The sequence below is a fragment of the Apostichopus japonicus genome, chromosome 2 (assembly GCF_037975245.1).
Source record: "Apostichopus japonicus isolate 1M-3 chromosome 2, ASM3797524v1, whole genome shotgun sequence".
Lineage (NCBI taxonomy): Eukaryota > Metazoa > Echinodermata > Holothuroidea > Aspidochirotida > Stichopodidae > Apostichopus > Apostichopus japonicus.
In genome coordinates this window covers 11,549,277-11,573,593 of record NC_092562.1, presented here as the reverse complement: position 1 = coordinate 11,573,593, position 24,317 = coordinate 11,549,277, and the positions used below count along the sequence as shown (strand labels likewise).

At 37.8% G+C, this 24,317-nt stretch overlaps 2 protein-coding genes and 1 long non-coding RNA gene across 6 annotated transcripts in view; 1 reads left to right on the top strand and 2 right to left on the bottom strand.

Moving 5' to 3' along the window:
• LOC139978039 (uncharacterized) overlaps window positions 1-24,317 on the top strand; it is a 33,505-nt gene continuing 9,188 nt past the window's right edge. Inside the window, exons 1-2 of the long non-coding RNA XR_011796885.1 lie at window positions 1-490; window positions 23,714-23,891. This is a non-coding gene — a long non-coding RNA (uncharacterized lncRNA). The remainder of the gene's footprint in view (window positions 491-23,713; window positions 23,892-24,317) is intronic.
• LOC139975144 (uncharacterized) lies at window positions 2,392-7,496 on the bottom strand. Its single transcript, XM_071982789.1, has 3 exons — window positions 6,995-7,496; window positions 4,156-5,340; window positions 2,392-3,978 (listed from the first exon to the last, which is right to left on the bottom strand). The coding sequence occupies exons 2-3, from the start codon at window positions 5,317-5,319 to the stop codon at window positions 3,199-3,201; spliced, it is 1,944 nt and encodes a 647-aa protein (XP_071838890.1). The 5' UTR covers window positions 5,320-5,340; window positions 6,995-7,496; the 3' UTR covers window positions 2,392-3,198.
• The window catches only part of LOC139977992 (sodium-coupled monocarboxylate transporter 1-like), a 71,065-nt gene continuing 56,336 nt past the window's right edge, over window positions 9,589-24,317 (bottom strand). For all 4 annotated transcript variants that reach the window (XM_071987885.1, XM_071987901.1, XM_071987891.1 and 1 more), the window contains 7 exons: window positions 23,669-23,781; window positions 23,066-23,133; window positions 22,331-22,417; window positions 21,481-21,659; window positions 15,234-15,334; window positions 14,171-14,301; window positions 9,589-13,381 (listed from right to left, as the gene is read on the bottom strand). In XM_071987885.1, coding sequence (XP_071843986.1) covers window positions 13,292-13,381; window positions 14,171-14,301; window positions 15,234-15,334; window positions 21,481-21,659; window positions 22,331-22,417; window positions 23,066-23,133; window positions 23,669-23,781 — 769 coding nt within the window. In that variant the 3' untranslated portion in view covers window positions 9,589-13,291. The remainder of the gene's footprint in view (window positions 13,382-14,170; window positions 14,302-15,233; window positions 15,335-21,480; window positions 21,660-22,330; window positions 22,418-23,065; window positions 23,134-23,668; window positions 23,782-24,317) is intronic.

Sequence of the window (24,317 nt, the reverse complement as noted above, 5' to 3'; positions counted from 1 at the left end):
AAAAGGGTTAACTAGGGTATTTGAATATGTTGGCTAATTAAAACGTCAAGTAGGGAGGTTCAACTATGGGATAACCTTAAATCAACTTTCCCCACCTAGCCGTCCATCTCACCCCACCAAAAAAAAAAAAAAAAAAGGAGAAGTATTGGCATTCCGACATGCTTTCTTTCATGCAATTCCACGCGTATAAAATAGTTGCGGTATTACATTTTGCGCGTGTCCAATTCTAAGACTTCGTATAGCGCCGAAGGCGCTGTACATATCTTTGCTAGTCAAGTTGTGCGCGTTCCTGCGCGCATTGCCCGCGCTATCAGTGCGTTCAAGAAAAGTAAGGCGCAGTAGTTGGCATTCGAACATACCTAAAATCGGAGAGTTTAATCATAGTAAAAATATTTTGCTTGGAGGAATTTATCAGCTTTTTTAACAATATTATTTCTCCATGACATGGCAGGGAACAAAGCCACGTTTGCAAAGCAGTTGCGCATCCCAGGTAAATAAAATGCTTTAATCTTCTCACATAAAATATTTTCTATCCATTATAATTTAGACTGCAGTACAGTTAAGACCACTGTAGCCTAGCGTATAGCCTACGCTACACACCTGCTCTACACACTCTAGAACCTGCGCTACACACTGTTTACATTTAGGCCCTAGCCTATGTGGTTAAGGCCAAGGGACTCTAAGTTTAGATTAGCCAAGATTTTTAAAAAAAACTGCCATGGTTCAGTTCCATTCTGATATATCTGTTATTAACTGGAAATTCCAAACAATTCCTTTTTAATCTTGAACTGTTGCTCGTGTCATTAAAGAAAAACTATTCACTCAAACCTTCTAGCCTAAACGTGGTTATGATGAACATGAATGGTTCCCAGTTACACAAAGACATTACTGAATTGACACCATAATGGGTGAAATATTTGCACTTTAAACAGATCTAGTGATATCAAATTAAGTTGTATTTTTTTCCATAGGCTAAGCGAGTAGGCTTAATACCCCATAACAGAGGAATGGCCGCTAAATGTACGTGGTGGTAATTCCTTCGATTGTGTGTCCATTGCATTTAACTAAGCTACCAGACAGAACAATGAATTTCCCTTAACAGCACTGGACATTGTCGTTGCACATCACTCATAGTTTTCGGATAATAACGCTAAAATTACAGGATGACCACAGCCTCACAAAAAATAAAAAATAAATAATAAATAAATAAATACAAAGTAATAAATAAATAAATGCAAAATATATGAAAAAATTTTTAAAAATAAAAAAATAAAAAAAAAATTAAATATATAAAAAAAAATATTAAAAAATTATATATAAAAAAATAGAATAAAATATAAAGCATGTGAGTAAGTTGCATCCTAAGTCACATTTCGAAATACCTGATGGCAATATTTGCAGTTAGCTTGTCTGAGCTGTTCCTGGACACATAACCCAAGCAATAACGACCTTCTCCCTGGTCTCCGTTCGTTTATTAAAGGGTAACTCCTTAGTTATATGGGGGCACTTAAGCTACAACAATTCAACTGATATCACCAGATCATAGAAAATTGTAAACGAAATATTTCCTACTACTATCATTGCGTTCATATAATAGCTATAAATTTCCGCTTTTGGGTTACCCAAGCTTCAGAGAATCTGCTTGAATAATTTTAACCAATGACAAGGCAAATCATTCAAGACAAAAACAAAACGTTGAATTTCCAGTTAACCACAGATAAAGTATCCTTCAGGCTAGCCATGTAATAGCCAATGCAGGTTTAGACAAACAGACAAAGAAAATAAAGCAAAACCAATGCCACGATTACATACATAGCAGTGCACGGGGAAGGTAGTGGGGGGGGGGGGTGGGGCATCCAGACAGCCTCATTAATTCTAATAGATTACATGAAACACTCATTCTGGGATAAGATATATACAGAATCATATCCTGTAGTGAACGTGGAGGGATTTATAATTATCAGCGTATGAACCATGTATTGCAGCGGACAGTATTTGCGCGTATAGTCAGGCATTCTACAGCTATTTTCAGTCATCAATTCTGTGAGACTTAGACTTAAGTAAGTAGTAAGCATGGATCAAGCCCATTGTTAGATATTGTGATTTGGGGATATACATTCGTTATGTTGTACGGTCGATCAGTAAGTCAGTTAGTCAGTCAGTGGAGTAGTCAGTCTGTCAGAGAACTCTAATCGATCAAATAATATATGGAAGTAATAATTTGTCCATTCAAAGCGATAATTGCATTCAGTGAACAATGAATGGTTATCATAACGTTCATACCCATCCCAATCTCCCCGAATTTCCCTCTAACCCTTTTCAAGAACTTGCTCCTCCAACTACCCCTACTCTTCCTGCTAATTGGAGGACGTACCCGGGACACCCACTCCCCCCCCCCCCTTTAACCTCTTATAGCACACAGCTTGTGAAAGTTGGCGGTGGAATGAACGCCTTAGATATTTGAATATTCTGCAGTAAATTGAAATGTATGGAAGTTACCTTACCTGAGTGTATCAGAGATCTTGGAAAATATAGACCTGTTTAAAGTATCTTTCATCTGACTGGTAACTAATCATCTTCTCTGTTAAAGATTATTAGAAATATAACTGCCCCTTATCCTTCCCCCTTCTCCTCTTCCTAAAATACAGCTTGCCTCCACTGAAATTTGACTAAAATACAATATTTGAGATGTTGTATAAGTATACCCTGTCTACACATGACCTGTATGAAAACAACTAACCAAGCACTGTTGAGACTCTTGAAAAGATCAAAGTGACGTAATCAGTACCCACCTTGCCTGGAATGACTCTTCTGTAACACGTGACCCTCATGGAATTATTTACCTTTCTTATCACCTTCTTTCTAGCCGGATTCCTTTCTTCTATACGTCTTCTATACGTTTTTCGTACGAGCAAAGCCGGCGCCATATTATCCCCTTCTTATCCACCATTTCTTTACTTCTTTCTAAAAGCGTTTGTCCATCCTCTCAGCAAATCTAATCAATGTTTTTATCATTATGTTTGAATATTGTCTTTAAATTTTCTACTATTAATTAGTTTTAGTTTTTCTTGTTTTAGCAGTTTCAGTTTTTCGCGGTCACTTTCTAAAGATTTCGATTTCATAAAGTCTATCTTCGTTATTGTTTTTTGGAAATATTGTTAAAGAAAAGGGAAGTAAAAGTGATAGATAGTTAAAATGTTAGCACCTAAACGAGAACTTTGTTCCCTGGCCCAGGTTGAACGGTGATTTGAAATATTCAAAGTGGTACCTATTTAGCATGTCTTGAACATGTTCCGTTGTATTTGGGCAGACAAGCACGATGGCTCCACCTTCCATTTGTTTGTGTGGATGGTCGTCTAACAGGAAAACTCTACCATCAGTGGATGGAACGAACACCATGAAGTAACTGTTAAAGGTGTATAGTAAGGCCTCACAGGCATCTACGTCTAGTTGAGTCACGTGATATGCTAATGAGCTTTCTTCTGTCTGTGGTCTGATCATCTCCATGGGTAGCCCTGTGGGTTGATCTTGTTCTGGTAGCTCAATACCCATTTCTCTGTAAGGGGCGAGTATGCTATCTATATCCCACTCAAGAACCCAAGCATCGTTGGTCCCATTCTTGACCGTCTTTAGTGCTTCAATAGCATCGAGGAAACGATCTTGAGGAAAATTCTTTAAGTGTGTAGTGTTGCCATTTTGGATCGCTGAACGAAACATACAATCTAAAGAGTATGGACAACTCTCACCTCGAAAAGTGAACCCGTTTTGAAATCCATTGACATAGAACGAGATACCCAGGAGGGTGTGGTTGATGGCACAAGACATGATTTTGTCACCTTCCTTAATTGAAAAAGGTGGATCTGGTTGGATAGCATGTTGGTGAATACCAAGTGTAAGAAGCCAACCACGTAGTCCTGTGACACTGGTCTTAATAAGAGGCAGAAAAATGTGCTCTTCTCCAGGAAAGAAACCCAGTTCCTGTAAAGAAAAACAACAATTAATCTGTGTAAACATTTGTTCTGAAGTACCATTTCTGAATATTGAGTTCCCCCTCCCCCCCCCCTTACCCCTCGTCGCCCTTCTTCCTGAAAGAAAATCGGGTTTCATGATATTTACTATACACACTTTACTAGATACAAATGAATGTAAACATACCTCCTCTGAGTCACTGGACTGCCCCTCTGAATTATTTGGTGGATTTACTGGTATTGTGGACTCCTCCGCCTCATCCTGCGCCTCCACCTCTACCTGCGCCTCCTCCTCCGCCTCTACCTGCGCCTCCGTCTTCTCTACCTGCGCCTCTTCCTCCTCCTCCTCCTCTCTGTGGCAAATCTGCTCAACAGACACTTCAACTTGCTTATTTTGCAAATCAAGATGCTCACGAGAGTAGGTTTTCTGCTTTTCTGGTGCAGTTACGTCATCACCAGATGGTTCCTCATGTGGTTCCTCCTTTTGTTGGCGGATCCCTGATACGGTCTTTTGCGGTTCAAAGCAATCAGCGAATTCATCAGAACTCACACTTTTCTTTTCCGTGAGGGTCAAAGATTCTTCGGAATCACTTTTGAAAGCCCTTGCATTCAGTTGGCTATAATGTGATCTTTGGTAGGTGGGTGGTCTTGTTGAGGGAATAGTGGTGGCATGAGGGAACAGTAGCTCATCCCTCAGATCAACGAAGGCAGGTTGGTAATTTGTTGATAGGCAAGACTTCGCCGCAGCCGTTTGTTTAATTTTCGGCGGATTGGGATGTTCGTTGCACTTTGAAGAACCAGCGATTGAAGCCATTTTCTGTGGTGACTGGCGTAGAGGGTACTTCTTCAGAGGTGGTTGAGGATTGAATTCAACATGATCAGCCCCATCAGAATCATCGTCACTGGATGACCCTGTAGATGGCACCAAGCAGAACCTGGTGACATGTGGCGGGGATTCCACTATTGAAGATCTACTGGACTCTGTAGATACAAGAGGAGTAGCAGTTGTTGCTGTTGTTGCTATGGGTGATTCCGCCTTAATGGAACGACTGCTTGCTTTTGAGGCTGAGCTCTGTGCTGATGCAGATCTCTTGAGTTGAGGAGAGATTTTAGGGCTGACTGAAGTTGGTGTCAGTTCAGGTGTAATAACCGTGTTGGTTATACATTTGTCGCTCTTGAGGTAGGTATCAGGGCAGACGACATTCTTGGGTACACCGTCCCCGGTGCAACAAGAGAAAGGGATGATCCTCTGGACTAGTCGAGCTAATCTTCTCCTCTTTCTCTCTTTCCGTTGTTGCTTCTTATTGTTTCCGGTTGGATGAACACGATTCTTCTTGTTTTTGAAACCCATCGCTCAGTCTGACACAAGACCCTGCAAAAGTTCAAATACAATGCTGCATGTATAGTGTAACTACCAAGGGCGGATCTAAGAGGGTACATGACCCTGGAGACATTGAATTCGACTCCAGTGTAAGGAGGATCTGAATTTTAGACGTGAACTGAGCACTGCATTCTGAGGCAAATATAGGCAAACACTATGCCTAAAATTAGGTCTACATGCACTCTTGTGCTAATAAATACTGTAGGGCCTACCTCTATTCTCTTTTTTATCTGGGATTGAAGGGGAGTGGGGGGGGGGGGACGGGTATCGCTAACAATAATTATTTAATTAAAATAATACGTTTCGTAACAGTTAAAGCGTCTTAAAAATACAAAACAATACTGCTACTGTCAGTTTGTTTATAGCATTAGGTGGCATCAACGTTGACCAAACAAAGAGAGAATAAAACCATCAATACTAAATTCCTGAAGCAGTAGCTTATATAGCAGGGGCGTCGGAGCCGGTACCGGAAGGTCCGGCGAACGCCGGACCAATATTCACGGCGCAAAAAAAAAAAAAAAAAAAAAATAGGACTAAGGAAAAAAAATAAAGACCAAAATAAAACATACTTCAATAATGTGTTTCAGAAGATTAATCGGGTACAAAAACAGACAAGGGAGAATCTTGTTTTTTCATATGACACATGTGAACTGCTATTTCATGCAATCTGGGAGGTATATTTTTCAATAATGATGACGGCAAGTAGGCTAAATGTGACTACTCTGGCATGGCAGGGGTCTTGTTTTCAAGCTCGGGAAGTGCCATTTCCTGCAATCTGGGAGGCACTTTTTCAAAATTTTCTCTGTTACGCTAACCATGGTGGCGCGTAGCGTAGTTTGACCTACCAAACGTCCCCAAGATAATTATGATAGATGGCCACACTCTGATCTGCCGTACCAATCCTAAATAGCTTCCGACGCCCCTGTATAGTGTCGCAAATAAAGTCTCATTAAAGGGATGGGGGGGGGGGTGGAGAGTTATTTAAAGCCTTGTTTGTATTAACATGTGCAGTTTGTGAATACAACTCCCCCCCCCCCCCCTCCTCCCCCATCATTTTGGCAGAACCCTTCCATTTATTTACACCTTGTTTACACAAATTAAAAAAAGGGATACATATAAATTCTCATTGTCGTTCATACGTTAAGGTGACCTTTAGATCCTGTCAAAGTTGTCTAAAAATTTCAAAAATGGTAATATTACAGTAAAAATCTATAAATGTAGCGGAGCCACATAAAATTTGAAATTATATTACTCTAGAATTGCGAGTTTGCAAATTTCTTACAAACAAACCGTTATATGCTTTAACCATTTTCTGTACGATAGCCTATATTAGCTTATGTTCATCCATATAATAAAAGATGCATGTGCCTTTCCCCTAATCGGCCACCCCTCCCCTCACCCAAACACATCTCTGGCCCTGCCCACTAACCAGTACCTCGAATTGTATACATTTTTCGTAGTATTAGACCTGTATGTAAGATTTACAACACTGAGAGAAACCGAAATGGCCATGGGTATTAACTTTCCTTTTTTACATCAACAATGAAAGTTTTTGCCTTGATACATTTTCGGGGTTTGTTTTTCATCAGGGTATGTCTGTATTCCTTGAAAATAAACCATTAAAATAACACAATTGACAACTTACCGAAGTAAACACTCGTAAAAGATGACTCAGATGCATACACACGAACAAACGTTCTGATGTATGGTGAGTTAAGTTGTGTATTCCTATGGCGACGCGCACGCGCGGTATGTCAACGACCCTGGGGATTTGACTTGGCTGCTAGTTCATCAGTACATGCACGATGGTAGGGTGAATTACCACTGCGTCATAGCCGTAGAGAAAGGTCACCGCGCTGTGAGAGTAGCGTGTACATAGTTATATTTTATGTACACTACGTACATATGTATATAATATGTACACTATATTGCCGTAACGCGCGTTACCATGGGAGGATAGTACCATTATAGATCAGGAGTTTTAGATAATCCTTGCGTTCGCAGGTCAAAACGTTGCGTTGAAAAGGCATCTTAGAATAACATTAATATGCGTGATAAGTTAAACCTTATACCCTATGTTGTTAGCATTAAAGTTGTATGAAATTGCCTTAACAAAGAACACGTGTGTAACTTCCTTTTTACCTCTCTGTAGTTACGTAGGCCTTGTTGGGACAAGTTGCTCTATAGTCTATACTATACGTTCTAAGCACTTGTACTGACAGTATGATCCGTTTGAATATCGTGTTGTTATTAGATGAAGGTAATTGGAACTGTTAATACTCTCAGTACGAGTGCTTTAAAGCGTAGGAGAGTACAGTATAGAATAGAATGAAATTGTTACGTATACTCTTGCAGTGAATTTTTGAATTTTTCCTTCCAGAAATATTTGAAAGCCGAAAAACATTAAAATAACTGCCCCTCTTCTATATCCTTTGCGAAGACCAGTTTAATATTGTCGTCAATGTTTTACAGCTCTATTGTGCAAATGTGATGATCTAACCAAAATTTGTTATGGAAAGAGAAATAAATGGCTAGATTGGGAGTCGATCCAGTGACCTATGGATCAATTTCCAATTGTTCGTTTACTTGTATAAAATCACCCGATACACAGAGAACGCAGTCACTACTGTAAGTCTTAAAAGTGTTGTACCATTTAAAGAAAAAACTGGATTGTGCTATACATGTTAGCACGGGCTATTAGGATTAGAGTAAGAACTGGGGATATGTTTAATTCCAACAAATCAAGTTGTTGGGATTTGTTGGGATTACATATCCTCAGTTATCTTACTGTAAACCTAATGGCATATGCTACCCATTTATCAGATTTGTCAGCACAATCCAGTATTTGATGTGGTACAAAACTTTAAGATTTACAGTAGTTACTGTAATCTCTGTGTGAATCGGCTGATAAAATTTCTTATATGCAATATCTAAAGTTTTATAAAAAAGAAAAAAATGTTATGAAAGTAAAGTATAGACCTAAGAACTTGGCGGTGAAAATTCTCCATGAAACATGAAAGTTTTTTCATGACAAACATGAAATAACAATGGCAACGTTGCAGGTGCCGTCAAAAATGTTAACATCACTAAGTTAAAATTGTGGCAATTTTCAACAAAATGAACCATTCCGTACATTTACTTTCAAAGTGATCACTAAACCTATCATTTAGTTACTTATCGAATTTCAAACACTTTAACATTAAGCAGCATGAGGATGATTAAATTCATGACAATTTCAACGATTAACTGAAAAATACGTATAGGATAGTTGTGACTCATTTCGACTACTTATAACAATATATTAAAATAGCCACTTGTGTTGTGTGCAATTCACATTTTGCACAACCAAATGTTAAATTGAGGAGTTAAAAAAAATTATCAACTGATTAATTTACTACAAAATGTCAAGTTTAAAATTTCGAAAATGAGCCCCGTCAAGGTAAATTTTTCAGAAAATTGTTAAAATGAAGAGAAAATCACAGCTGACTAATTTGTCATTTCGTAATAAAACTTTTACATTTTCGAAAATTACATTTGCTGCAATAGAAAGGCATATAAACAACTGATTTTTTTTTTCCGTGCGTGCGTGCGTGCGTGCGTGCGTGCGTGCGTGCGTGCGTGCGTGCGTGCGTGCGTGCGTGCGTGCGTGCGTGCGTGCGTGCGTGCGTGCGTGCGTGCGTGAACTGGAGATGATATATTGTACGATATTGACAATGTGTGCAAAATTGGTGCTAACTTTGCTGCTCACCTCACATCCCTTGAGGCACTGATCTGAAACTTGGTGGGCTGGTCCGACTTAGTAGGTGGGGGGGGGGGGTACACATGATGGCACATAGGGTGACACAATAACATGGTGGGGTCAAAGTAATGTGTGTGGGTACTTTTTACAATATTAGTTTCCAGAATTAAACATGTTACTCACTTTATTCCCTTCACCCCTGGGTAGTAGAAGGTGGTCGCTATAGCTTGTTTATGACAAGTCTCCAGCTGCGCATGTGACGAAAGTTCAAATTATACTGAACACTATAAATTTATCCTACCGGATGATATGCTTAGAGTCATCGTGTGAGGCTGAAAAATACATCTTACGGTATCCGAAGCCTTTACAAGACATGAGATAAAAATATATGCTTTGTATATTGTCTTATTTCTATTTTTTAATTTTGTATTTAATGACAATTAAACAACTACCATCATAAGATGATAATTATCGGGACCAGGCTCAAATTTCCATTTTAGATTATAATTTCAGCGGTGTATTTGGCAATGCTCATTTTGACAAAACATTTTTACATGACTAACTAGCAGTTGGCTTCTCTAAAAACTGTATAATAAAATTACCGTTGGTTAAATTTTACTGTTGATTGTTCAGGCAACCTGTTCCCAACAATTTCCAATGTATACATCGGCAAACCGTCTGCAAAATTACATTCATTACACTGGTAGGAAACAAAAAACAATATAAATACCACTTAAATCCATAAATAAACCATAATTGTGCTAACACAGATTCACTGTAAGTTACAAAAAGCAGTTGTTGGAATTGACAATTTACACTGTTTAAATTTCCATCTATTAGGCCATCAGCTGAAGCTCAAAATGTGGCTGTAAAATCAGTTTCGTTCCAGCAACACCGGGTCTAGATTTTTAATGCATTTTGGGGTAGTTTAATGCATCACAAACATTATATCAAAAGTTCTCCAAAAAATTTCCTGCAGTATTTTTGTAAGAAACCCTTGAAATTGGGTATGTTATGTAGACATTACGTGCTACGATGCTATGTATTAGGAACACATGTGCTAACGTTAGATTTGGTACAGTGGTGCATACATACCACTCTTTTCTTATATGTTAAATTACGACTGATATTTTTTTTTTGTATAATAGTTGGGTCAGGGTTACAAGAATGGTGGAAGAGGATTCTGGTCTAAGGGTCAGTGAGGGTTGTTTTCAGGCATTACAAGTTGTGCCCCCCCCCCCCCTCCATTTTCGCCAAAATGGTAAAAAATCACATTTTCAACTTTGAAATATGAAATACAATTTTTGCACATTATAACTTAAGGGTTTTAATTATAAAAATGTACCACTTTTAATAAACTCAGATATAATGCTTTGTAATAAATCAAATATTTTTAGATTTTCCCCCTATGTTATGAATGCATTTCGTCTGTACATGTATGCGTAAATATACACATATAATGAAAAGTTCCTCTCCATAATTGTTACACTCCCCATCCAAACTGTTTTACAAATGCGACCCCCTCCCCCTCTACTTTACATGTAGCTAAATCCCTAGTTACAATGAGATGTACCAATGCCCCAAGACCAGTGAGCTATTTCTAAAATCATATGGGGTCTCCTCTGGAACTGTCCGTTTTCTTGCAGCAATGTGCTTGCTATCAATGAACCGCCTGTAACACTTATCGTGGAACCCCATCATACTATGCTGTTGAACACACGCTTGATCGTAGTAGGCCATGGAGTAATCAGTAGTACGGCGATATCACTGTCTCCGCCGCTGAGATTAAGCCAATCTTTAGCGCAGGAAGTAACTTTATTCCATCGTTTATTCGTCAGTGCCTTGAATGCTTCAAATTTTACAGATTCAATGTGCACTGAGCACTGTAGATTTCCGTGTGTCGGAGACTGACTAGCGCCCGTGGGAGCCGCCATGTTTGTTGTTTTCTACAAAGATTGCACACAGAACTCATGGCTCATTGGACAATTCATATCACATGGTACAGATATCTCACTGGCGCACAACTTTTGAACGTAAAACGGCAGGTTTCTTAACATACGCAATAAAAAATATAGTTCGATCTTTCGAGCGGAATTGCAAAAAAACTGCAGGAAAGTACATGGAGAACTTTTGGATCATTAATCTTAGTTAATTTATGTATTCAATGCTGTAGAGAAATTTTAGACCCGCAGTTGCTGGAACGAAACAAGCGAATTTCGACCTTCAGCTGATGGCCTATATTAATTTGCAGTGGACTGTTTAGATAACTTGTTGCAAAGACTTTCTACTGTAAACCATTTGCACATTTGCGAGTGTATGTCTCAGCTACTTGGAGACATTTTTCACCATCGCACAGCTAATTGGACAATTTTGTAATGCAAGTACCACTCTACGATGTCCTCTCATATGATGCTTGAAAGCACTCGTATTGACAGTATGAACAGTTCCTAACCATTATCTGATTCTAATGCTAATACAACGCTATACTATACTCTAATATCATGCTTGAAAGCACTCGTATTGACAGTAGGAACAGTTCCTAACCATAAGCTGATTCTAATGCTAATACCACACTATATATACTCTCATATAGTGCTTCAAAGCACTTGTATTGACAGTATGAACAGTTCCTAACCATTATCTGATTCTAATGCTAATACTACACTATACTCTCATATCATGCTTGACAGCACTTGTTTCGACAGTATGAACAGTTCCTTACCATAATCTGATTCTAATGCTAATACCACGCCATGCTATACTCTCATATAGTGCTTCAAAGCACTTGTATTGACAGTATGAACAGTTCCTAACCATTATCTGATTCTAATGCTAATACCACACTATACTATACTCTAATATAGTGCTTCAAAGCACTCGTATTGACAGTATGAACAGTTCCTAACCATTATCTGATTCTAATGCTAATACCACGCTATACTATACTCTAATATAGTGCTTCAAAGCACTCGTATTGACAGTATGAACAGTTCCTAACCATTATCTGATTCTAATGCTAATACCACACTATACTATACTCTAATTTAGTGCTTCAAAGCACTCGTATTGACAGTATGAACAGTTCCTAACCTTTATCAGATAGAAATATGAATATTCATACTTCTCATTCTGTCTCTTTTTTGCACTGAAAAAGCATGAAATGAAAAAGATGCAAAGAAACTGTCCAAACAGGGTGCAACGTGAAAGGAAGGTGGTCTTAAACTGCCTAGCGTACTAACAATGGTGGTTGCAAGGTATAAAGCGCATACCTTTCCTGTGTAACAATAACACAACCCACATAGACCAGGGAGTTGTTATCGGACTTTGTAACTGTACCTTGCAACTTACATATCCTGTGTTACACTATATGACAACTCACATATCCCCTGTTACAGTATCTGACAACTCACATATCCTGTGTTACAGTATCTGACAACTCACATATCCTGTGTTACAGTAATACAAGTCACATATCCTGTGTTACAGTATCTCACGAGTCACATATCCCGTGTTACAGTATTTCTCAATTCCTACATCCTGTGTTACTATATTTCATAATTCAGGTGTTTCATAATTCAGGTGTTACAGTATCACGACGCTTGCATACACTCTGTGTAACATTATTCGACAGTTCATATATTCTTACGGTGTTACTTGTATCCCACAGCACACATATACCTTGTGTATTAAACAGCCTCCCACAGCACACATATACCACGTGTGTTAAGCAGTCTCCCACAGCTCACATATACCGTGTGTGTTAAACAGTCCAACAGCTCACATATACCGTGTGTGTTAAGCAGTCTCCCACAGCTCACATTCTTTTCCCATAGATTCGTTCTCAGGGCTTTTGTCTAATTTAAGACTCCTATATGTTTGGATATAACTTGAAGGTTAGGGTTCGGCAGGAAAATACACTTTGCAAACCGTTTAGTTTCCAAAACTACTGATGACCTTAGTAACATTCCTATATTGGAATTTACTTGTTCTAAATCATGACGTAGATTTGTAAATGAGGAAAAACAATAGCCCAGTGCTAACCACGAATGGCTGTGTATGTTTAGTATTTATCAATGCTCTAATTCCACACACACAACCATATAGCAAGTATTTCAAAAAAATTGTTTCATGATAAATGAACCGTTGCCATGGTTGCTCAGATCCATTTTGGTGGCAGCATGACTGGTGACAGAAGTGGGATGATTACATCTGGGTACTCTTGTCTTCGGAATCATCGCTTGATTTGATATTATTGTCGACTGATTCTTCATGTACATAAAACCCATCTTGCTTCTGTTGATAGAAAAGAATGAAATTACTCATCTCAATTCGACTCTGGCTAAGAGAGTTATCATCTTAAAGATGTTCTTGTGTCAATTTTGGTAAATATTTAATCAAGATGTCTGCTACTCTCACTCTAACATATAAAATTACCTTGAGTTTAAAAGGAATTATAGGAGACACAAAACTAGTCATCAGTATTGGTTTGTGTGATAGAGACGTAGGAGCCCAATTTGATTTGGGGGGGGGGGGAGGGGGGGTGGGGGGGCTGTAACGACTTGCCCGAAAAATATAACCAAAATTTTTTGCACGCTCCGCGCGCGTTCAACATGTTAATGTGCATATTATATAGGCATGCATCGATTATTACATCGCATGCCAATAACATACAATCATTTTCCGTGTTATTACCCTTCCATATTGGTTATAATTATTGGGGAAGTCGTTACAATCATAATGATAATAATAATATCAGTTTAACCATTGAAAAACACATTGCACAATTATTTTTCTTTCAGTAGGTGCCCGAAACATTCTCAGCACATTGCCAGAATTTTCATAAAAATTTTAAGTTGGGGGCTGTCATGTATTAAAGCGAATGATGGTTGTTGCTTTATCCCATTTAAAGGCTTATTGGGAACCGATTCTTTTCAGTGGTGTGAAATGGTGGTAAAATGTGCAAGAATATCAACTTCAGTAGTCTTTGTAATATTTGGGTCTTGCTAATCTATTGTTGTTTTTTTTTAAATCCCGGGAAACTTTCAACAGTTCTTCTAAGTTTGAGTCTTTGTCATTTAATACCTCTTTTACGTTGGGATTTTGTCCCACCCCACAACGGCAGACGTCAGTACATCCAGGTGGCAGACAGCATAGGAAAGAATCAACGATTGGTCGATGGAGGGTGACGTCAGCTTCTGATGGTTTATTGTGGCCTTGCAAAAGATAAATAAATAAATATATAAATAAATATGACACGTGGTGATGAGATACCCAATTTCCTAATGCTGATACCCCTCTGTACTGTCCTCCTCTGGTATCACACTGTCTGTATACGAGTGCTTTGAAGTGTGACAGGAAAAATGAAGTATGACAGGAAACTGTGACAGGAAAGTACAAGATAGCTTAACATTGTCTAAACTGGATGGATATAAAATATAACTGTACATAGAACATGGGGGATTTGGACTACAGAAAAGAAATCAGAGAGGGAGAGGAGGTCCTTCATCATTTGCAGAAAGTTAACATCATCTGAAATATATTTCTAATAATAATAGTTTGGAATATTACATTAATATATGTTTAACAAGGATAATTTACTATAAAAGAGGATTTCATTTCATCTGAGAAATTTAAGGAAACTAGTAAGGTTTGCATAAGTCGACAAGAAGTCAAAAAATTATTCTGTAAAGCTGGTTGGAGGGGACAGAATATGTGGTTGCTTGCATATGATCAAAATTTGGGTGTTTTTTTTTTAAATTCTAATTGCTGTTCCAATTACAAGAAGTTGAACATCCTGAAACTCCCATACAAGTGAAAGAAGGATCTCTTTAACAATTTTTGTTTCTAAAGATTTAAAAGCATGGGCTGTATGAAGACAAAAGCTTTACTTTTAATTGAAGTATGATCAAGTATGACCCAATAAATCAATTTAATTAATAAGTTTATTTTTCTGGCCATTGTAATCAGTGCGTTGGGTATAAAAACACAGGTGAAAAAGTCAGTGGAAAGTATTAAAAGCAATATGAATTCAGCAATGCTAAAATTGTATGCTAATAATTTCATATTGGTGAAAGACAGTTAAGCCGTCCCCCCCCCCCCCCCCAAAAAAAAAACCCATTGTGGATAAAAGAGCCAAAGATCTTACCCGTTGCAAAGCTAATCAATAAACCAAACAAGACGCACACACACCACGATAAACCAGAATACCAACAGTAGGACAAAGCGTAAAAAGAGGCGATCGGTGGGCTGTAAATATGACAAAATGATAAACAGGTATAAATATGACAAAAATTATAACAGGTATAAAAGATAATCAACTAAGCTTCCAAAGATATAATAGGCTAAAAAAATGTTGCCAAAACTTTTCTTCCAAAGTATTTCTATCGCAGTTTATGACCCTCCAAATTGTTAGAAAAGCTTAAAACAATAGGATAGATGATTGGGGACAAAAACGAAGCAGTTAAAATTGGTACTAGATATATATATATATATATATATATATATATATATATATATATATATATATATATATATATATATATATATATATATATATATATATATATATATATATATAACGAGCCTGTTATGGCAGCCACCTAGTCACGCTGATTTCGGCCTCTGGATTTATCGTTATTTTTATCCAAGTTAATCCTCAGCTTTCAAGTTTTTTTATTATCAATCATAAAGAGTCCATCGCACAAAATGAGCAAGACCCGTGGTAGACCAGTCGGTAGCCTAGGTAAGAAGAAAAAACAGGCCATAGAATCACGTTCCCAACCGTTGATTAGCCAAGCTATGTCAGCCATAGGAGAAGAACACGAGGACGAGTTACACGAGAGCCTGTCGGACTCAGAGGTAACCGATATTCAAGAAGAGGCAAATCTAGACCTCACACAGAGACTGGAGAATGCAGTGGAAAAGGCAATTCATGGAATGTCTTCAGAGCTACTCAAGCTCAAAAAGAACTTTGAACGTGAATTAAAGTTACATTCCGAAGAAATCAATAAACTAAAGTCAGAGAATTCCAAACTGAACAGACTGTGTGCAGATTTAGGAAACCGCGTAACAAGCCTTGAGAGTTCACTCGATTTGCACTCATCATTGCTTAACAAGAACGAACGTTTTCTCCGGAAAAATAACTTGCGGATCGTGGGTTACAAAACACAACCGAGTGAAGACTGCCTGGAAATCACCAAAGAAGTTCTGAAAAAGGTGGGCATTCAAGAGGCCAAACTGGAGAGAGCCCATAGAGATGGAAAAGCTGTACAGGGAAGAAGCAGGCACATTCTTGTTAAACTTTCGTTTTTTCAAGATAAGCTCTTTGCCATGAAGTACGCAAGAGAAAAGCTAAAAGGTTCCGATTATTTCATCACTGACGATCTTACCTTGACTGACCTTAAGGAAAAGAGGAGATGGGCCAAGGAGGTATCAGATTTGTACAAGAGTGGGACCAAACTACGTTTCCAGCGAGGAATGTGGAGGAAGGAGAACGGCCAAGCTTATTCTTTATCTGCCTCATAGATAAGACCAAAGTGGTCAGTTACAGAAGCCCTTACTCTCATTTACACATTTCCTTTTCCATATTGTTGGATTCTATGTGAGGAATATTTTCATTTTCATTGTTTTCATCCAGCCTGGAAGTAAGAGGCGATCGATCGATTATGGATCTGGACCTAGCTCTGTATATACTTTGTGCTCTTCTGCCTCGATTTTTTGTGAGAAATATTTCATTGTTTTTATCATCCTGGAAGTAGGAGGCTATTGTTAAATTAAGGATCTGGATCTATGGTGCTCTATCTATTATGTACTCTTCTGCCTTGTTTTTTTGTGAGGATTATTGTTGTTAAAGGTCATTAGTCCAGAACCGGATGTGCTGCCCTAACGTTCGTTTTTTCAATGTTGGTCACATGTTTGTATTTTTGTGGCCCTTTTTCGATGGGACCCTGGACACGGGACGTCTACTATTACAGTAGACCATGTTTTGGGTCTAGTTTTCCCGTTGGATTGACTTAAATTTTTCTTACTTTTTTCCTATCCTCCTTGATAATGATGCTTACAATTGTAATTATGTATATATGTCATACTGCTTCACTTATATTGTGTTTATTGGATATGCCTGAGTCTCATATCGTTAGCTTTTGCAAGTCTATTTTGTTCGGATCCCTCTTGCAATATCATGGCCGGTGAGATAAGTTTCATTTCGTTTAATGCAAGAGGGCTAAGGCAATCCAAAAAACGTAGACAGTTGTTCTCTTATTTACATAGGTGTAAAGTCGATGTTTGCCTTATACAGGAAACGCATAGTTGCTTAAATGATGTGGGATATTGGAGTAGGGAATGGGGGGGAAAAATTGTTTTTTCACATGGTACCACAAACAGTTGTGGAGTCTGCATTTTATTTAATCATAGCTTTGATGGCAACATTGTAAAAGAAAGTATTCATAATTACGGTAGATATATTATCTTGGACATTATCCTGGAAGAGAAAGTACTTTCCATTGTCTGCTTATATGGTCCAAATCCTGATAGTCCTGATTTTTTCTCAGAGATTTCTAATACTTTGCAGTATTTCCAGGGGGATTCTATTATAGTAGGAGGGGAATTTAATTTCGTTTTTAACATAGACCTGGATAAGAAGGGAGGTCAGCATAGGACAAATTTTAAAGCACGTGACCAATGTATCTCCATGATGACATTTCACGACTTGATTGACATTTGGAGAGAAAGGAACCCGCTCTCGAAGCACTTCACTTGGAGTTCTAATGTAACTCATGGTATCCATTGTAGACTTGATTTTTTCCTGGTTTCTCGTAACCTTGCTAACTCTACTAGTAATGTCAGAATCTCCCCTGGTATTCAGTCTGATCATTCGTTTGTACATCTCAAGTTTAGCATCCATTCTGCTAAGAGAGGGCCAGGTTATTGGAAATTCAACAATTCCTTATTGGACGATGTGGTATTTGTGGAACTAATAACGAAATTGATTAGTACAGAACTGTACTCAAATAATAATACTAATTCTACTATTCAGTGGGAACTGCTTAAATTTAAAATACGTTCGGTTAGTATGAAGTATTCCAAAGATAAGGCCAAAGAGCGTAGGCTTAAGGAAACTGATCTACTTTCTAAAATATCCGATCTTGAATGTCAGCTATTCCAGAATGAATGTCCTAATATCCGGGCAAAGCTAAGAAATGCTCAAACCGAGCTTTTAACCTTCTACGATTATAAGTTGAAAGGAACTATTATTAGATCTCGTGCAAGATGGGTAGAGGAAGGGGAAAAAAATACAAGGTATTTTCTTAATCTAGAAAAGAGAAATAGGAGTAATAATACAATTCGTAAGATCATTGGAGAAAACGGCCAAAGTTATTCAGAGAGTACTGATATTCTAATCAATATCAAAGATTTTTATAAGACATTATATACTTCTAACCATTGCTCCCCCTCTAGCTTCTTTAATGAACTAGATCACCCCCAGCTGACCCTAGATGATTCGAGTTCTTGCGATGGACCTTTAGATTTAGAAGAATGTTTTAGTGCTCTTTCTTCAATGAAGAATGATAAGGCTCCTGGGAGCGACGGCCTAACTGCCAATTTTTATAAAAAGTTCTGGCATATTATTGGACAAGTTGTTATTAACTCTCTTAACTCTGGTTTTCAGGAGGGTGCTTTAACAGCAGAACAATCTAGGGGTATTATAACTGTCATACTGAAGCCAGGAAAAGACTCAACGCTGCTTAAAAATTATCGCCCAATCACACTTTTAAACACTGACTATAAGATCGGGGCTAAAGCAATTGCTGCTAGACTTAAATGTGTTATCCATAAAATCATAGGACCAAATCAAACTGGGTTTATGAAAGGCAAGGTCATTGGCGAAAACATCCGTTTTGTGTTAGATCTTATTGATTATGCGTCAAATCACAACATTCCTGGCTTACTCTTTCTTATAGACTTTGAAAAGGCCTTTGATAAGTTGGAATGGAATTTCATTGATTACACCCTGTCGTTCTTTAGCTTTGGTAATAGCCTTAGAGAGTGGATTAATGTGTTTTATAAGAGGGGAAATGCATGTGTGTGTAATAATGGCTTTTCAACGGGTTTCTTCAACATCCAGAGGGGTGTTAGACAGGGATGTCCTTTGAGTCCTTATCTCTTTATACTTTGTGTGGAAGTGCTTGCTTTAAAGGTTATTTCAAACGTTAACATCAAAGGTATTAGGATAGGGAATAATGTAATTAAATTATCACAATACGCAGACGACACTACGTTTTTTCTTGATGGTAGTAGGGATTCCTTTGAGGAAACCCTCAGTGTTCTGGACGATTTTAGATTAGCCTCTGGGCTTGCTATCAATATTTCTAAGTGTAATATAATGCCTTTGGGTTCGTTTATTAATAATCTCCCTACTTGTATTAATGATCTAGCTTTGAATGTCACAACTGGTCCTGTTACTATGTTGGGTGTTTCTTTTACTCAAAATAGAGACGATCTCTTTCGTTTGAACTACCAACCTAAATTGTCTAGATTGAAAAGGTGCCTCCGGGTATGGTCTGGTAGAGACCTGACCCCGATTGGTCGAAATATTATTGTCAAAACGTTTGCTCTTTCTCAACTGGTTTTCCTTTTCTTGGTTTTGCCAAACCCTCCAATTGGATTTATTAAAGAGCTCGAGAGCATTATTTTCGATTTCATTTGGGGAGGTAGTTCTGATAAAGTAAAGAGATCGTCAATGATAAATCGTTTAGCAGATGGGGGGCTAAAGGTCATTCATATTAATAGTTTCATCAATAGCCTTAAGTGCACATGGATCAAACGTTACTGTAACGATATTCACGGTCCCTGGAAAATTTTCTTTGATTTGGAGCTTTACAAACTTGGCAAGCAGTTTCTGTTTCAGTGTAACTGCAACAAAAGAGATATAAGCATTCCAAATAATTTCGTAAGTCAGATAATTAAGGCTTGGTGTGAAATATCTTTTAATAATCCAACTGATAACTACGGTAATCAATTTTTGTGGAATAATTCTTACATTCGTATCAACAACCAAATTGTGTTCTATAAGTTTTTATATGAAGCTAATATCAAGTATGTGAGAGATCTTTACGGCGAAAACGGGAGACCCTTAACCTTCCACTTTTTTCGTACTAAATTTAATCTTCCAATGTTTCCTTTCACTATCTATACCGGTTTAATTAATGCGATTCCTTTGGAGTGGCGTCGAGATTATGTTCAGAATTGTAATTTCCCCAATTGTAATGAGATTTGGCTGGATAAGGTCTTACATTCCAACTCTACTTCCCAGTGCGTTTATTCCCGATATTTAGATAAAGTCGCTCAGATACCTACCGCCAGCCGTAAATGGGCTAATGTGTTCAACAACTTGACGACTGAAGATTGGAATAGATTCTACAGTATTCCTTGGGCTACAGTTTCCGAATCAAAAATCCAATATTTTCAGTTTAGAGTTTTACATAGAATAATTGGGACCAATAAACTTCTTCATACTATCGGAAAATCCGACTCTCCAAACTGTACCTTTTGCGATACGCATATTGAAAGTATAGAACATCTGTTCTGGGAGTGTAGTGTGACATCCACCTTTATTTTAGGGGTTGAGGCTATGTTATTAAATAAGCAATTCTTCTTCTCCAAGAAGGATATCCTTCTTGGTTTCGGTGTTGATGTAGCTCACCCATACAATTTTCTTATTTTATATATGAAGCATTTCATCTTTCAATGTAAATTGAATAAATGTATTCCTGTTGTAGAGGATTTCTTCTATAAATTTAAGTTTACAATAAGTGTAAAAAAGTACACACAACATCGATATCGTAGTAAAAGTAAGGTTAACTTTATGCAGCTTAAACAAGCATTTAGGACATGTCATTCTCTTTTCCATTAATCTCGTTCGATCAATTGTGCTGTTTATTAGAACAACTGTTATTTTGTTATGACGTTTATTTAATCTGAAGCATCTATAGTATGAAAATATGAAGTCTGTTAATTTGACTGAAGTTATCAATAAATGGAGGGAAAAAAAAAAAAAAAAAAAATATATATATATATATATATATGTATATGTAAATGTTTATAAATATATATATATATATGTATATATATATATATATATATATATATATATATATATATATGTATGTATATGTATATATATATAACCTATTATTTGATTAAGTTCCTGTATCTTTTAGATGAGACAGATATATATATATATATATATATATATATTTGTAACCATAAGTAATAATTATTATTATAATTATGTTTGATTAAGTTCCTGTATAGATGATACAGATGAACGGATAGAAAAACAGGTTTCAAGAAAAGAATTAGTAAGTGGTTTTGTCGTGTGTTGTTCAACTTACTATGCGTCACTTGGATCCACTGGAGATGTAGTGGTGAGGAAGTGTGGTGCTGTTGTGGCATTCAGATCACACATAGCTGTAGAGAAGCCTGGAGGGTTGGAGTCAGGGGGGTAGATGTTTGCCCCTACACCAAGCCAGATGGATGTGGCCAGACCTATTAAGGTACCAAAACCGGCACCCTGATCCAGAAGAAGAAAATAGTTTTACAAAACACAATCATTAATATCACAAAACACAAAAATTAATTGCTTATCTCAAAACGTTCATTACTCTTTAATGTAATTAAACTCTCCTCCATTCTTCTCAAATATACTTAGCAGAAACGAAGCGAAAATCATCGCTTAACAAAATGTTCATACCAAACGTTTATTTATTGTTTTCACAAGAGCGGGTGGGGGTGGGGGTGGGGGCAGAGTCTTAGTTATTCACTAGGACATATGTGTAAGGCAGAAACAGCAATAGTTTCGGCTCAAAATTGTGATATAAAAGAACCCCCCACCCCAAAAAAAAGGCCATAATTTACTTATTGAACAATTTGATATAATTGTAGCTAGCAGTCAGTTGTCCTGCCCCCTCTCTTGCTTCCTCAGGGTGTGTCGAGGACCAGGTCAGGCCAAGGGGGCAATGATATGATTTGTTTACATGTTGAAAATGGGACTACAGGATTTCCTATTCCATATTTTCCTAGGCTCTCAATGTTTTCAGGTCACTAATTGACCCCAGGCCGCATGGCTATAGCCCCCCTGTCATCAGGCCCGCCACCCTTCTCTCCCCTTCCCCCTTTACTACAAGTTATGGTCTTACTGTAGTTACATAGTTAAGTTATTAAGTTAAATATGTGAGTACTCACATAAGAGTTACAACAAGGGAAGAAAACGCCTAAACTGAACAGGGCCAACAGAGGACCTCCGACGAGACCAAATATTGAGAGCGATGCCTGAAATTAACCAAAGAATAATAAATATATATACACACAAATATTAACTGAACAGGGCCAACAGAGGACACCCAAAGAGACCAACCATAACCAGGCGCGTAGCGAGGAATTTTTAAGGGAAGGACGAAGCCTGTAGGCAAACTATCTAAGCGTAGTGCCACCATGGGTCGGCGCGAAGTGTATAAGAAAATTTTGGCCGAAAATGCCTCCCAGATCGCTGGAAATGGCACTTCCCAGGCCTTGTAAGTTGCAACTAACCTTTTTTAGTTTGAAATTACTAGGATAACCAAAGAAAATCAAAAGATATGCTCAAGGGGGGAGGGCGGTCGCCCCTTCGCCCCCCCCCCCCTTGGCTACGCGCCTGAACATAACCGTCCATTTGACCACCGCTTAAAAGGCTGACAAAAGTCACGATCCATTTTGAGCTACATTTGTGACATTTTCAATTTAACTCAGATAAGATTATCATTCTTGTGAAACATATATCCTGCACTGGCACGCATGCGTGATCCTGAAAGAGAATAAGTTAAGACAATACAGAGCGAGGGAGGAAGGAATAAGTGGCCGAGTTAACGACAGGAAATAGAGCAGCTTAATTGTATTTTGGAATTTTAGTCTCTTTTTAAATGTATACCGTATTTATTTTACCTGTAAAATCGCCCCAAGTTGAGATGCAAGCACAGTAGTTAATATGGCTATAACTCCAAAACCACAAGCTAGAAAGACAATGATATTAAAGTATATATATATTAGTATTTAACTTTACAAACGAAACACAAAAAATTAATCAATTTGACACATAAACAATTTATTTTTAAGCATTCAATCATTTTCCCCCCACTCTCTTTCTCTCTCTTTGTGGGAAAAAGCATCTGTTAAAGCTCATTTTACAAGCTGATGAGGAACTTGCAATCATATTTAAAAAAAGAATTATTCTGGAGTTCCTTGGGAATGTAATTATGTATGTTCAGTGATAGTGATTTCAATCATCAAAATACATATGAAAAAGAGGAATCATATTGAAATTTTTATATGACGTGTCTTTTTTTGTCATTTTATTTATTTTTTTATCTTTCAGCAAATTATGGTGGGAACACTTGCTTTACACCCACCACCCACCCTGCTGCTTAAATGACCTAACTTATACAATATGGTGAGAGTAAGAAAGTGAAGGGCAAAAAGGCCCTTAAGGGGTGGGTGTTTAGGTTTAGTAATGAAAACAAAATAAAAGAAAAAAAAACAAACATTTACCAACAAGTTTGATAGCGATGGTGTATCTTTTCTCTGACATATCAGGCCAAATGGATTTAATAATGTCCTCACCAGTGATAGCAGCCAATGAATTAAGCCCAGACGATACAGTGCTGAAGACAGTGAAGACAAAATTGTGACGTAGGATACTCGGTTAACTGGAGAAGATGATGGTCGCACCAAAATGCGGGGAAGGGAATTAAAAACGGGCTGGAAAGTGCAGGTAGGGGCAAGGGAACCAAAGAATGTGACATTTACCGAATGATGTGAGGTTACTCAACATATAGGCTGAACATTTGATTGAATAAATTAGGATAAAAATGCTGGTTATGAACCGGCGGAACATTTATTAAAAAAAAAAACTGATCAGTTCCAGTGTGATGCAGTGACCATTAAGTGGCGTATGCAAGATTTCTCAGACGATGGGAAAGGGAGTGGGAGAAGGTGGCGGCAGACTAGAATAGGAATAAGTACCGCTGTATAGCTGTGTATGTATAAGAAAACATCGGTACCGTTTAAAAAGCAAAGCATGGCCACGCACAAAAGAACCCCGTATCCATCCATACATTCCACCAAGGCTCACCAACAGGGACTCGAACTAGCCTATTTTAGGGACCTGTCTACCTGTATAGGCCTGCCGACAAAAAAA